This window comes from Lissotriton vulgaris, chromosome 4_1, assembly GCF_964263255.1.
Source record: "Lissotriton vulgaris chromosome 4_1, aLisVul1.2, whole genome shotgun sequence".
Taxonomy (NCBI): domain Eukaryota; kingdom Metazoa; phylum Chordata; class Amphibia; order Caudata; family Salamandridae; genus Lissotriton; species Lissotriton vulgaris.
In genome coordinates this window covers 47259723-47275664 of record NC_141691.1, presented here as the reverse complement: position 1 = coordinate 47275664, position 15942 = coordinate 47259723, and the positions used below count along the sequence as shown (strand labels likewise).

The 15942-nt window shown below is 44.3% G+C and overlaps 1 protein-coding gene across 7 annotated transcripts in view; it reads right to left on the bottom strand.

Annotated features, from left to right (window-relative positions):
- Positions 1–15942, bottom strand: part of MED12 (mediator complex subunit 12) — an 820436-nt gene that overhangs the window by 705933 nt on the left and 98561 nt on the right. For all 7 annotated transcript variants that reach the window (XM_086918278.1, XM_086918283.1, XM_086918279.1 and 4 more), the window contains exons 2-3: positions 13985–14089; positions 13687–13878 (exon numbers count right to left, since the gene is read on the bottom strand). In XM_086918278.1, the coding sequence (XP_086774404.1) occupies positions 13687–13878; positions 13985–14089 (297 nt within the window). The remainder of the gene's footprint in view (positions 1–13686; positions 13879–13984; positions 14090–15942) is intronic.

Genomic DNA, 15942 nt, shown 5'->3' with positions numbered 1-15942 from the left:
ATTTTCTACGCTTTTTGTAGCCCTATGCCGCAGAACAGGTCATGTGACTTGTTTATAAAACTTTTCATTGGTTCATTTTACTTTTGGTTTCCTAAAGATGGAAGGCTTGGTTCATATGACCTAAAAATAACACTTTTCATTGGTTTAGAACATTTTTTTTCCCAAACGATGAAAGCCCCACCTTGTTTCTGGATCATTCAGACTGAAGCTGGCGTCAGCATGAGAGCACCACCATCTCGTGGCTCCGTCTGGTCATTCCGCGAGCAATCATGGCAGCCGCTCCCCACCGGAAGCCTGCGGGAGTCGGGGCCCCCAAGACTTTTATACAATCTTCACGGCTGAGGGGACGCTTTTCGAGAATGGAGCCCAAGCCCTAGCAGGCAAGCGTCCGAGTTCCAAGGTGTCCCAGGGCCATTTCAAGTTGGACCAGGCCCAAAACCGAAGAGCGTCCGCCATTTTGACAGCCATGTGGCAGCCGCCTATCGCTGCACTGCAAGAGGGGAGCAACTCCACAACATGGTGAGCGAGACGCTGTGGCCGCAAGAGCGAGCGCAACTCAGCTAGATGGCCGCCACCTGGGGAAGCCCGTTCACGCCGCCTCTCCATCCCTCCCCCCCCCCCCCCCCCCCCCCCCCCGGGCCGCCGCACGCCAATTTTCGGAGCAGCATTGTAGGATACCAAAACCAGTGCGGCAGTTTACTGGACATCACCTGGGTGCCTGTCGTACATGTTGTGTCAGCCATGTGACACTGGACACAGACCGCTACTGACGAGGCCTCCCCCCGCATCACCCGGGACGCCCCACGCTGTTTTTCTGTGCTGCATTGTAGGATCCCTAAACCAGTGCGGCACCCAGGCGACATCACCTGGGTGCCGTCCAGAACTCTGCACGTTGTGCTGCCTTGGGACTATTCGCACAACAGACCGCTACTGACGAGGCCTCCCCCCGCCCCACCCGAGACGCCCCACGCCAATTTTCGGAGCAGCATTGTAGGATCCCTAAACCAGTGCGGCACCCAGGCGACATCACCTGGGTGCCGTCCAGGAACTCTGCACGTTGTGCTGCCTTGGGACTATTCGCACAAAAGACAGCTTCTAACCATTGTTGCTTTTTGTGTTAATAAATGTTTAAATGTTTTTAGTTTTTGTTCTGTTCTTCATCGTTAAAAGTTAATAAAGTTTTATAACCTTAATTTGTTGGAGTGTTATCTATTTTTTGAAAAACGGGTGAATGGGGCCTTGAATCGGGTTATTGTCATGTGTGGGCTTTGGAAGTGTGCTGCTGCAGGTTCGGACATTTCAAACTCAAATGCACGTTCTTTTTCTTACCTTTCCGAAGCATGGAGCGCAATAGCAGGCAGAGAAAGGGTGATGCACGTGTTGAACACTACCTGACCTGGCAAGTTGCTGGCAGTGCCCCCCCGCCCGCTCCTGAAAGAGGGCACACACACACCGCCGCCCCGAGTACTTCACAAATCTTTAAAAGACCATGCGCTTGTTCATGAGGCTTAAATGGTTTATCACCTCTTCTAGAACCCCTGCATCGACCCTCTGACGTTTCATGGAAAAATTACCATGTAACACAATACCAAGCCCTGTCGGCTGAAACCCCCAAGGAATCGTGGGGCATATTATCAAGGGGGTTTATCTCCGCTTTTTTGGCTTTAAAAGCCATGAAAGCGGACATAAAATTATCTCCCTATTACCAAGCTGTCGCTAACACCAGTTAGTGACAGCTAAAAGGAGATAGCGACCATCTTGGGCCCCGCTTTGCATGTCAGTGATATTTATCACTAATGACATGCAAAGTGGCGTGCCAAGATGTTAGCGACTGGAAACAGTCCCTAACATCGCTACCTCCTATTACCAACTTTTGGAGATATTCGCGCTAAGCGCGAATATCTCCAAAATCTAACACCTGCCCTGAGCAGTTCTTAGCCATGTTATCCAATGGGAGGTGGATAACATGGCTAAGAGCATTAGGTCAATAATACATGAATATCGCTGACTTTTCTGCGATAATAGCAAGGTTTATCTGCGATAAAAATCGCCGATGTGCGGCGATAATTTTTGTCTCTAAACAAGTTAGAGACAAAAATTATCGCTAGTTGTTCGTAATATGCCCCCGGGTTTTTGCTTGCAGAAATCGGGAGGCGGGAGACTAGCACTGAAATCAGTAGTCACACGCCTGAATCAGGAGGATTGGCATGTCTGAATTCTCTACAGCTGGGGCCATAAACTACATCCGCAGGGTTAGGTGATAGCCTGGGACCAGCCTGGCATCTAAAATGGCTGTCGTGCACGACAAAATTGTGGCATTCGAAAAAAAGGCAAGATGGCGCAGCCGCTGGAAGAGATGTATCAACATATATCAGCCTCCTCAGCCACCCTCAGGAAACATAGGGGATTAGGATACGTCTCCCGCACCCCCTTATACCTAGTAATTTAATTAACGAAGCACAAAATGGCGAATTCCCGTTTCGCTACCAGTTTGCGGCCCAGTTCGCGGCCCGTGAAGCGCTTCTACCTAGAAAAATCATTTTTTTTTTTATTTTCCCCACGGGACCCTTTAATAACCCCAACAACATTCCTAGGGGGTGAAGAGGGGGATACCTTGCCCCCTTTCATTAAATTCCCCCTTAGTTTTTCACCTTTTCTTCTCTCTCGATCCTACCGAGAGACAAGATGGCGGCCGCTCCGGACTGTCACGCAGCAAAAAAAAAAAAAAGCTCACGCACAGCCGCTGGAAGAGATGTATCAACATATATCAGCCTCCTCAGCCACCCTCAGGAAACATAGGGGATTAGGATACGTCTCCCGCACCCACTTATAACTAGTAATTTAATTAACGAAGCTCAAAATGGCGAATTCCCGTTTCGCTACCAGTTTGCGGCCCAGTTCGCGGCCCGTAAAGCGCTTCTACCGTGAAAAATCGTTTTTTTTTTTATTTTCCCCACGGGACCCTTTAATAACCCCAACAACATTCCTAGGGGGTGAAGAGGGGGATACCTTGCCCCCTTTCATTAAATTCCCCCTTAGTTTTTCACCTTTTCTTCTCTCTCGATCCTACCGAGAGACAAGATGGCGGCCGCACCGGACTGTTTAGAATGTTGACAGACACCGGAGAGCCAATCAGCTTTCTGCGCGCAAAGTTCCGATAAGCGAAAAGTAAGCGGACCGGATCGCTGCCCAGAGCGCTGTTACAGATATATATCTTGGTTTGAACGTTAATTTCTCAAAAACTACTGGAGCACATATATTGAGACCTAGCAAAGGCACATCGGGCTAACAGTCCCTACAATTTTGCCAAGTTTCATGCAAATCCATTCAGCCGTTCGAGCTAAAAGTGAGTCCAACCGCCCTATGGAAATTAACATGGGAAAAACGCGTTTTGGGACCCCCCTTTTTTCTCAGCCCCCCCTTGACGAAACCCCACCAAATTTTCAGGCGCTGCTCAGAAACAAAATGTGCCATTTTCCTGAAAATTTCAGCCGATTCCGTCCACAAACGCCAAAGTTATTAGACATAGAATTTTCAAAAGTCCCATAGGGAAAAAATCCTAACTATATATACCTACTGGCGATAGCCAGTAGGATATATATATATATATATATATATATATATATATATATATATATATATATATATATATATATATATATATATATATATATATATATATATATACAGCCCGTCCCGACCTTGTCCGGGAGCAACAGGCAGCTTTCCCGACCCCCGGCCGCCCCGACATGGGTCGGGGAAGCTGCCTGTTGCTCCCGGACAAGGTCGGGATGGGCTGGGCAGTGGGTTATTTAAAAGACATAAATGTCAATTATACCATCATTCCACACCAAATTACCTGCCGTATAAGGGCGGAATGCGCAGAAAAATCACCGTTCCTTGCCATCTTTCAAAACAAACATAGCGTGCTTCTAATTTCCGGGGGGGGGGGGGGGGGGGTCGTGCCTAGCCACAATTTGCAGTGCTTTAGGCGGCAGTGTTCAGCCAACAGAGTGTGCGTCTCCCGCCCGGCCCGTCCCCCGCCTGCCCCGACCCCCGCTGCCTTACCTCAGCTGCTGCTCCTCATTCCACCGCTCCTCGCAGGTCGTCACTGCTCCTCCCCCGCGCCATGTCCGCCACTCCTGGACGCCGCGCTCCTGACGTCAGATGCAGGTCGCGGCCGGCGCTACTTCGAGGGGACTACTTTTTTTTTAATGTTAATTTTTCAAATCTAACTTATTTTTTAACGTTATATCGCCTATTTCCATCTGCACACCCTGAGGATTACAACAATGTATTGGGTGTGTGGATTGGCGCTGTGGTTCCCGAGTTTACCTTGCCAAAAGGTGAGAGTTCTCTCTTTATAATAGTAGTATAGAGTATAGATGGAGTTTTTTCTCTGGCAGCATCACAGATATGAAGAGACAGTCATTAATGTACATGGATTTTGGGGTCTGGCTTGACACAGCAATCAAAAGCTTGACCTTTTGGCATTCCAATGCATGTTTTAAGAGGAATAGCAACGGTGGCACAGCTTGCCCTTGTGTTCTCAACACTAGTGAATGTCACAGGCGCATAGGACATCGTTTTTGCCTATGAAACACAAGTTCAGGTTGGGCAGCACCAGTGCAAGCTTCCCCTGAGGATAACCTCAGGGCAGGGGACAGCAGCGTATGCTGCCTCGCAAGTACAGGGTGGGCAGTAGCAGTGCAAGCTTCCCCAATGCATCACCTCAGTGACAGGGCAGGGGACAGCAGCGTATGCTGCCTCGCAAGTACAGGGTGGGCAGTAGCAGTGCAAGCTTCCCCTGAGGATAACCTCAGTGACAGGGCAGGGGACAGCAGCGTATGCTGCCTCGCAAGTACAGGGTGGGCAGTAGCAGTGCAAGCTTCCCCTGAGGATAACCTCAGTGACAGGGCAGGGGACAGCACAGCAACGCATGCTGCCTCACAGGTGCCTGTGCATCAGCAGTGCAAGGTCGTTTCCCCTGAGGATAACCTCAGTGACAGGGCAGGGGACAGCAGCGTATGCTGCCTCGCAAGTACAGGGTGGGCAGTAGCAGTGCAAGCTTCCCCAATGCATAACCTCAGTGACAGGGCAGGGGACAGCACAGCAACGCATGCTGCCTCACAGGTGCCTGTGAATCAGCAGTGCAAGGTCGCTTCCCCTGAGGATAACCTCAGTGACAGGGCAGGGGACAGCAGCGTATGCTGCCTCGCAAGTACAGGGTGGGCAGTAGCAGTGCAAGCTTCCCCAATGCATAACCTCAGTGACAGGGCAGGGGACAGCACAGCAACGCATGCTGCCTCACAGGTGCCTGTGCATCAGCAGTGCAAGGTCGCCTGTGTGCGGAAATAGGCATGCACTTGCGCTACCTCTTCTTTGTATAAACTGAGCTTGCAAACACCCTTTTAGCATAGAAAAGACAGAACTGTTGCCAACGCCAGTGCTTGTTTTACTGTCGTACTACTAACCCCAGAGTCCAGATGGACCTTTCTGAAGATTGGGTGGTCCGGGAGATGGTCTAATGTTATGCGTTTGAGCTAAATCAAGATGGAAGAAGAAATTCTTCCCGTGAGTTCTCTTCCAGATAATTCACGCCCTTTTCTGTCTCTCAATCAGTCCCCGAGTAATTGCTGCTTCGCCTAATTGTGCGCATATGATTTGGACTATTGAACATCACTTGAAACACAGCATGGCTAGTGGCTTGAGTGGCCGTGGGTTTTGTTTGCCCTGGGCTGGCTGTATTGTACATACTGTTCTTTCTGGGTCTCATAATACAAAGCAGTGTCTTCTAGGAAAAGGTACCCCTCCACGATAAGTATTAGCACATTCCAAATGTGTCGCGTGCACCGTTGCAGTTTACGTACTTGTTTCCAGAGATGTCTGGTTTTTCATTGCAACATTTTTCCGTGTGAACTTTGGGTTTATTACGAACTTCGGCATTGCTTCGGAATGTTTCTGCGTTTAACTTTTGTTCCTTTAGGGAATGTTTTCGAAATGACAAGTCCTGCATATTTCAAACACGCTTCTGATATGTGCACGTGGCAGCTACGCCCCCGGGGCATGTTTTTATCGCGGTTCAGCCGCGAGCGCAGAAGCCCCCAGCCTTCTTCACAGCTCCTCAATTCTCACCTGTCTGTCTGATGGTAGGAATCTGATAAGGTCGTCACAGCGCCCTTAGCACTTCACTCCGCTTGCTCTATCCACTTAGAACCCAAGATCAGGGAGCAGAAATTCCTAGCAAGGGCCAGCTCGCGCGCACGTGGCCAGAGCTGTCCATGAGCCCGTCTGCCCCGCCCCCCGCTGCCTCTTAAAATGTTAAAACTACCCCGCCCAGACATTGTCCATGAGCCCGTCCCCAGTCTGCACTGACCCCCGCTGCCTTACCTCAGCTGCTGCTCCTCATTCCACCGCTCCTCGCAGGTCGTCCCCCGCGCCATGTCCGCCGCTCCTGGACGCCGCGCTCCTGACGTCAGACGCAGGTCGCGGCCGGCGCTACTTCGAGGGGACTACTTTTTTTTAAATGTTAATTTTTCAAATCTAACTTATTTTTTAACGTTATATTGCCTATGTCCATCTGCACACCCTGAGGATTACAAAAATGTATTGGGTGTGTGGATTGGCGCTGTGGTTCCCGAGTTTACCTTGCCAAAAGGTGAGAGTTCTCTCTTTATAATAGTAGTATAGATATATATATACATACATATACATATACATACATACATACACACATATATATATACACATACATATAGAGGTGTGGCGATGGGGGCCTGCTTCTCACCCAGCTACGCGTGTTTACACGTCCGGCTGTGGGAGGAGCAGGTCCTAGTCGGCGAACACCACAACTGTATTTCTAACAATATTGTTTTGTATTTACGTTACATTGACAATATTTTTGTTATTTGGAGGGGGAGCACTGATGATGCAAAAACTTTTGTTGATTTGATCAATAGAAACACCATCAATTTAAAGTTCACTTCAAATATGAGTTCAGAATCCATCTGCTTCTTGGATGTTGAAGTGTTTATAGAAGGCAACACTCTCAGTACAAGACTATATAGAAAACCCAGTGCAGGAAACACTATACTACACTCTAATAGCCAACATCCGGCTCATTTGATTCGGAGCATTCCTTTCGGGGAAATGCTCCGGATAAAAAGAATTTGTAGCACTGATGCCGAATGTGCGGCTGCACAGGAGGCATGTAGGTTGCGTTTCCTGGCCAAGGGTTATTCCAATGAGAATATCAGTAAAGCGATCAAGCGTACAAATTCAGTCAGCAGACAGGAGGCTTTGATTTCCAAAACAAGAAAAATCCATTTGGATGTTTCCTTGGTAGGGGAAGTAAAAACTAGTTCCCCACGAGTTATTCTGACTTATAACCGACAACATGGGGCCGTCCGGAAAATCCTATACAAAAACTGGAATCTGGTTCAAAGTGATCAAGTGATTGGTCACAAAGTAGACACCAAACCAGAACTTACATTCCGAAGATCCCCCTCGATGTCTAAGGCGTTAGTCATTAATTCTTTGGAACCAAGTATCTCCTCCACTTGGTCAACACTGAAGAAGGGCTTTAAGACATGTCCCCAATGCAAAGCCTGTAAATTTGTCAGCAATAGGACCCACTTTAAAAGTCCCTTTCACGATTATCCTACTGCTATTTCCAAGTGGCTTACCTGCAAGACTGACTATGCCATTTATGTGTTGGAGTGTCCGTGTGGACAACAGTATGTGGGCAGCACGAAGCTACCCGCCCACAAACGGATACTCCAACACATACGTGCAATATCAGGGCATGACCAAAATTATCCGGTTGCCAGGCATTTTCAGGACAAACATCTAGGCATACCAGATAAGCTCAAATTTTTCCTGATTGATTGTGTCGAAGTTTCAAGGAGGGGAGTAGACTGTGAGGCCAAACTTCGCCTTCTTGAAACAAGATACATCTTGGAGCTTAATACCAAAAATCCTAATGGTCTCAATGACAGAGAAGACCTTTATACTTGTATCTAGGATTGACTTACCATTATGCCTTTAAGACCTGTCTGGATTCACATAATATAATCTTTTTCCCCATGTGGTGTCTCTTTCTGTATATAATATGAAATGTACTTTTTAAAAAGGAAATCAAGATTCCTTTTATATAAAAAAAAAACCTTTTTCTCAATATTTTTATCTTTGAATTGTCTGTTGTAGCATTTGCACTTTATTGTCATTTTTGCACTATCACTATTTGCACTTTACATGTTTTTAGTAAGCATTGTGACAGGCCCACTTGGGCTCTATTTAGATTTCTCAAAATCTTGCTTCATGAATGTGGATCAACGCTGTTGTATCAAATATAAGCATATTATTCGAGTATTTTGCACAAGCTGGATATTTAGACTATATATCTATAATGGGCCGACGCTTTTTGTACATAAATGAAATCATTTGTCATGTATATATATATATATATATATATATATATATATATATATATATATATATATATATCGTTTTTACCAGATTGTGCTTTGTAAATATGCTTATTTATTTATTTATAAACCATCAGGTTTTAAAAGTAATTGTGAAACATTAATAATCTAGAACTTTTTTAATGTTTTGAATCAGGCTTTCTTCACTGATTGCATGATCTCAGCGTTCAAATGTATAGTATTTTTACCATTTTCATGATCAAATTGTTTGCACTGTCACTTTAAATGCTTTGCTGAGCGAAGAGCAGTTTGTCATGTGATCAAGCCTTCTCGAAGGCGAAACGCGTCATGGCGGCAGCGCTGGCTTCACCTGAATAAATCACCTTGCACCAGCACCTTTTGGGGCGACTCTTTGTCGCTTTGCACCGGGCAGGTTCCTGTCTTTTGAGTGGCAAGTTTCGTAATATATATATATATATATATATATATATATATATATATATATATATATATACACACACACACACATACATACATACATACATATATACATACCTTGTGTGGTTCTCTTTTCATTTAGGCATTCAAGAGAACACAGCCGCGGGCATAATCTGGTAAACCAAGCTGCTTACACTCCTTCAAGACTTAGGCTGCCCTCCATAGCTACCACTAGGATAACTTTCAATAAAGGTGGTCTTAAACCCATCAACAATAAGGTTTGTTTGGACTGGTGCAAGGTGCCCACTACAATAGAGGACAGCATATGCCTGGCCAACTTCTCACACTTCCTTATCTTACACTTTTTTGCAGGTCTATGTCCGGCCCAGAAAAACTCACCCCTGAATGACGAATTCTCTGGCAAATAATCGACTATCTGATATACTGCTACATCGAATCATTTTCATTCATATTTTTTCATTTTTTATTTTTCATTAATTTTGCACTATTATTTGACCCACTAAGTAAGCACAGAGACGCAGCGCACTATAAATTATGAGAACAAATAAAAATATCACCCCCTTCAATAAACAATCATAAAAACACAATACCAGACCAATTGGCCATGGAGCCTATCCTCACAGAATTATTTTTAGTATATGTGTTTAGAAAATGTATTAACCATAAACACAATTCAGACATAAATTAACTAGCCACAAACGAGTCAAAAACACAAAATCCTCCCAAAAGACAACTGAAACACAAAAAATCTCATAAAACACAAAAACATTGAAAAACTAAATCACAAGGACCTTAAAAAATTCTACAACTACCAACAACCAAATCAGTCAAAACATGAATACAATCAAGTGATGCCAGTCCAACCCCAAAAACCAGTTTACACATTTCGTTTAAAATGTCTTCTTCACAACTGGGTAAGAGCAAATGACAAGCCACACCACTTGAAAGAAATCCCCTTTTGAAAGAACCAGCTGAACAACAAAACTGCCATGGATTTGTACCTCTTGCAGAGCTGGTCAACACCACTCTACTGCGTCAAAAGCCGAAATGATGAAGAGGTTTCCATGAAATAAGCACACTCTCCTCCTCAAAACTTCTCACCCTGTAAATACCTCATCTTTAAATAAATTGCCAGGCGTGGTAGATTGTAAGGTTCTTAAATTACAGAAGCCACACCCAAACTACCCACCTCCCAGCCACAATTGTTGAAAAATGCTGACCTACAGCCAAGATCACCAACACCAAAACCCAAACTCGCTCTCTTATTCCTTCGGTTTTCTAATACAGTGATGCATATCACAAACTAATACAAAATCTATACAGTCTGTCAAGAAAGGGATCAATTATACTCTATCTGCTTCACAAATGCCTCTGAAAAGCAATTGCATTTTGATGAAGTACTTTCCAATATGTATGTGTAAGAACGAAAAGTAATCACTGCTACAGGAAATGCATGTTTTCTTCGTGGTTACCACTGAACTTTGCGTCTTTTACTGGACCCAATATTTTTTGTTGGCTTTAGAACTGAGCACTTTACTACTGCTAACCAGTGGTGAAGTGCCTTTGTTTTGCCTTTAAACATGGTTCATTTGGCATATTCCTAATTGGCATATTTAGCTTAACAAGAAGTCCCTAGTATATGATGCCAAGTGTCCCAGGGCCTGAAGGTTAGATGCCACCAGTGAACTGCAGCACCTATTGTGCCATCCTTAGACGTGTACTCCCGGAGGTAAAATCTTGAGCCAGAACGAACCTGGTTGGTATAACCGATCCATGCTCTTATGCACTCTGAGTCAAACTACATCTAGGTCATGGACGACTACGACCAATGACCATCATTGGCACTTTGTGCTTTTTGTAGCGCTATTTCTACTTAAAAATGCATATCTATGGTTGCCCTCTTTGGATTTTTGTCATTTGGTGTCACATTGTTTATTAAATGTTACTCTATTTTCTAATCCAGATTGTGATTTGTATTGCCTTAGTATTGACTTTGAAGGTTCACCCTGACAATTACTGCGACTGCTCTTGAGGTGGGTTGGTTACCCACCCCAAATAGCAATCCAATTTCTCACAACTGCAATCTTTAAATATGCTAAACATTACTGTGAGAGAATAAAAACACTGAGTATTATTTTTTTGCCACTATTTTATTGACACTACCACATCATACCCTCTAGCTCAAGAGTCTCCACCCTTTTCTGTGATTAAAGCTACTTATGTTTAGTAAAAGTCATCCCGTCAGACCAGAAAACATTAGTAGAGTCCTTTTGCAAGAATACCAGTTGCAAGGACCTCAGTGCATCATAAGATTTGTCAAAAAATGCCACATCATGGGTAACACATAACAGCCATAGAAGCAAAGCCAATATCACCAAGGTAATCATTTTCGCAATAAGTCTCTCCAATGCAGCATACTTTCTCAATGAAATATCAGCATAAAATAATTTTGGGAAATTCATGTATTTTCTACAAATGTCAGCTAATGAGTTCTGAAAATACATACATGTTCTAATTGTGTAAACATATCTTAGTTAAACCAGGCAAAAGCTTCTATTTTGATGGGTTGGGCTGCACAGGGAGGAGCTTCTTACTGGTAGTTGGAGAGCTACCAGTAGCTCGCGCGCTACTTGTCAGAAAAGCCCGCTCTAGATATTCAAGAGAGTCATATTCCCCTGAGCTCTATCAATACACCCTAACCCATAAAACCTTTTACATGGTTGGCTCATTACAAATGTTTTGAATGATTCACATTACAGTTATAAAAATAACATTGAAGTATAAAATATGAGTTTTCATATTTTCCAACAAACCACCTGTTAAATGCTTACTTGCTCGCATTCTCCTTAAAACTATATGTGCTGTGCAGGAGCTCAAGTGAATGTCAAATTCTTGCATAAATGCCCCCAAGTCACAACCTACTGTTTTGACACGGATACGTTCAGATGACCTCTGTCCTAGTCTTGCAATTCTTATCCATGCAGATCAGACACAAAATGTTTCTCTACTTAATTAAATATTTTCATTATCTATTCAGTTTGTCAACTCGTCAAAAATCTTGTCTGCTCAGGATTCAAAGGTGTTCACAAACCTGGCTGTTCTATGCTTGTCTGCTCAGGACACAAAAGTGTTCACAAACCTGACTGTTATATGCTTGTCTGCTCAGGACACAAAAGTGTTAACAACCTGGCTGTTATATGCTTGTCTGCTCTTTATCCCACAGAGAACAAATAATCTGTGCATATTTTGAAAGTCTCTGTTTTCGCATGACCCAGTACCTACACGAGTTTAAAGTCCCTGCAGTGCTGGAAGGCACATCCAGTTAGCTTCTTTGTGGCATTACACTTCAATTTATCACAAACAGCACCACTCGATGCCCAAGAATGACAAATGGGCACCCCAAATGACTTCTCATGTGAAGTCCCATTGTCTTTAGCCAAAAAGAATTCAGCAATGGTTTTTATAAATTGGAGCCTGCTCACAATCATGAAAACAGGTTGTTGCCAGTTACAATGCTGCAAAACTGCCTGGTGACTGTGTATTACTGTGCTCCAGTCCCTAACATACAGAGAAACCTTGGACGTGCATATACTTTAGATGGTTATACGATGTAAACACACAACCACACACAAGGTTTGGCAAAGTCTGGCGATGTGGCTTGGAAAAGAAAATGACCACCCTACTTAAGAGGTACAGCTTCAGAGCTTCTAGAGGTTGGTGGCTGTATTATGTGCTATTAACAGGTTGGAGGGGTAAGGGGGTTTGGGGGTGGGGTTGGGGCACTGTTTGGGCTCCAAGTCATGAAACCTCATACAGCAATAAATAATATGAGGCCAGCACCTGGGCCTGCAAAAGGGCATTTCACAGAGTCTCCAACTATAAGGTGTGACCAATCACTCAGTCCAGGATATGAGGGATATCAAGGCAGAATTTATTTGAGAGTGTTTGTAAGCAGTTGTTGGGTGATTAACTTTGTTTCAGTTTGCTGCTGTAGGTGAGACCTTTTCCAGCACCAACAGGTGATCTGTTTAGTACAAACTAATTTATGTAGGTGTGTTACTTTTAGAAGGTACAGCAAAAGGCAAACCTAAAGGACCAGATAAGCAGAACCAGCAAGTATGCCCAGAGAATACTGTCAGTGGAATAGTATGAGGAGAAGGAGCCAGCCAGATACACCTGGATAACAGAAGGGGGAAGCACCCAAGAGTTTAAGATTCAGGGGAGGGCACTGTTGGCACCTCTGGAGACTCTGAGGAGGAGTCAGCAACCATGCGGGCGAATCAAGATATTAACAGAGAAGGCAGTAAGGAGACATGCCTAGAGAATCAGTTAGCTTACACTCGAGACAGGTATGGGAGGTTGTACGAAAATTAGAGAGAGGAATTAGAAGGCAGGCTCGGAGGATCGAAAGAGATTACAAAGATCTGTACAGTTAGCATGACCACCTGGACAATTGTGGTATCTGCAGATACAGCTTTATGGGAGATATGCAGGCAAGCCAGAAGGATCAGGGAAGGTGAGACCGAATACTGGTGGCCTAGATTTGAACTCAAAATTAGCAAAGATAAAACATGTTTCCAAAGAGTTCAAATGTTGCATTAAAAAGGAAGATAGAACTTGAGAAAAACCTGCCTTCCACTGGTCATCAAGAGTTTCCAATCACAAGAGCTCCACCCACAACATGGCAGAGCCCAGATAGACTGCGATAATTCATGGAATCAGCTCACTGACCCTTTCACATCTAGGTCAGAAGGGTGGTGAAGAGCCTATGGCACGCACACACTGATCAAGGTGAACATACCTTTTTAGCCAAGTGAGTGAGTGGTTTGGTCCCAGAGAGATCAGTGAACCAGTTATTGATGGCACTTTGGGAGCGTGCGGTCACCAGCCAGAAATTGTCCTTCTGGTTCACCTGTGGTTTCCTTCGTCCAGTATCGGGAAGAGTGTTACACCTCAGCTTCTCTGTGATGATTGTACTGAAATTTGAACTTATCTGAAAGAGAAGATAACATTCCTTAGCTGGGCTCTTTAGGACAGAGTTTCAGTACATGATGTATGCTGAAGTATTGTATTAAAAAGCGATGGCGGAACATGCTCACCTTTGCCGGGTTAAAGTTGACATTTTTGGCACTTCCGTGTTCATCACCAGTTATTGCAGGCTGATTGGCAAAACCCTGCTTCACATTGACGGCAGTCAACTCATCCTGAAAGAACCAGACAGCCTGTTATACCAAGCACTCAAGCCCCATTATGTCCGCATGTTATCAGGGCCACCATAAGCACTACGAATGTCAAAGTTCTTCCAGGCCAGGTAGGGCCCATATAACTCTGCAGTGACTCCAGGGTGAACCAAAGAGTACACATGCTACAGCTGCATGCTATCACGAACACGGTCAAGAAAATAAAACAAATTAGGGAGTCTCATTTCCATTCCAGAAATTAATGCATGAGCTCCATTACCATCTAACACTCCCCGCCCCTTACTTGTTCTAATTAAAACCTGTTGCAAGCCCCCTATAACTTGGGGGTCATCTGGGTAGAGCTCCTTTTCTGTTAGAGGATATAGTGACGTTTGCAGAGAGAGGCAACACAGACAGGTATTTCCCACTCATCCCTCTGTGTTATAATCATGACCAAACTGTCAAAGGACCTTCAATAATTAGAAGATAAGGTAGTGTGGAACCCACAAAATCAGTCTACACACAAATGCTGGTATTTTATTTTGATTAGACTATACTGTGCACCATTCTAGTGCAAATCACACAAGAATTATAATAGTGCATAATGACAAAAATAAAATACCTGAATAGGAGATACACCCCATTAAATTGGTCTTGACACCCCTAAAATTATTTGTCTAAAAAATCTATAACATTTCCTTTGTCACATCTACATCCCTAAAGGGAAGCAGGGCAAGTGTTGCAAGCGTGAACGAAGTCTGTTCTGGCAACATTAAAGTCCCAAAACTACTCTTTGTACAACACCTGGGAGTGTACTCTGAAACAAAATCATGTGTTCCGTGTTTGAGGAGGGCACCTTAAAATAGTGAAACGGATCGCACTGGTGGATCAAGAGAAATACACTTGGGACAACTCCATTCAACATCTGCAGCACTTATCTAAATATAGGAGTAAAACATCTCGTCATGAAGCCTGGATATGCCCCTTTTCCCTTCCTGCCAATATGTCTGGGGCACACTACCTCAGGAATTTCTACTTCCACAACCAACTGCATACAAAGACTCGGGTGTTGGAACTCACGATGCATGTAACTATACGTTCTATTTGCTAAGCTCAAAACTAATGTCAGTTGGGTAAATAGGTGCCATTCAGGATCCTGATGAGGGGATAACAATCCTTTAACTTTATGAGATAGTGTGCAACTGAATTTTGGAATATGGGCACCATGTTGCGAGATTACTCATAATTTGGGGGTTACATCCAGGTAGTTTTTCTTAGCCCACAGTACATAATTTAGCCTTTGAAGAAAAAGGGGAAATCAGCTTTTTCTACCCCTTTCAAGTAATGTTTTTCAGAGTTAGCGATAGCTGGAACCGGACAAACCGGTCATGGAATCTCTTGAAGGTGGAAGTTAAGGAGTCTAGCTAAATCCAAAAATCGGTGAAGGCGCAAGCGTTGGTATTTTATAAGGATTACAATCTATTGCCTGCTCTTTATCTGCAAACCATGCAACATCATCTATACACAACGCCATGGAACGAAACCAAAAGGAGGACTTATCCACAACTCACCAAGGGGACTAAGTGGTGGAACTGACCTGGACTTCTGCAATCGGAAATACACATTACAGCTGTATACAAAGGAACAAGGGCCAGGAGTGAACAGGAAGCTCCTAAGAGGATCCCAAGATGAAGACTGAGAATAGACACAACCGAGGGGCCTGGGAGAGAGATGGTTTCCTACAAGGGGGATGGTCGGGGGAGGTGGTCCACATTCCTCTAAAAAGGTTATCAAGTTGGGGACGACGACAGGAGCTCGGCTAATTTGGTGGTGGGCAACAATGGCCCGTCAAGTAGGGATACAGGGAGGGGGTTTAT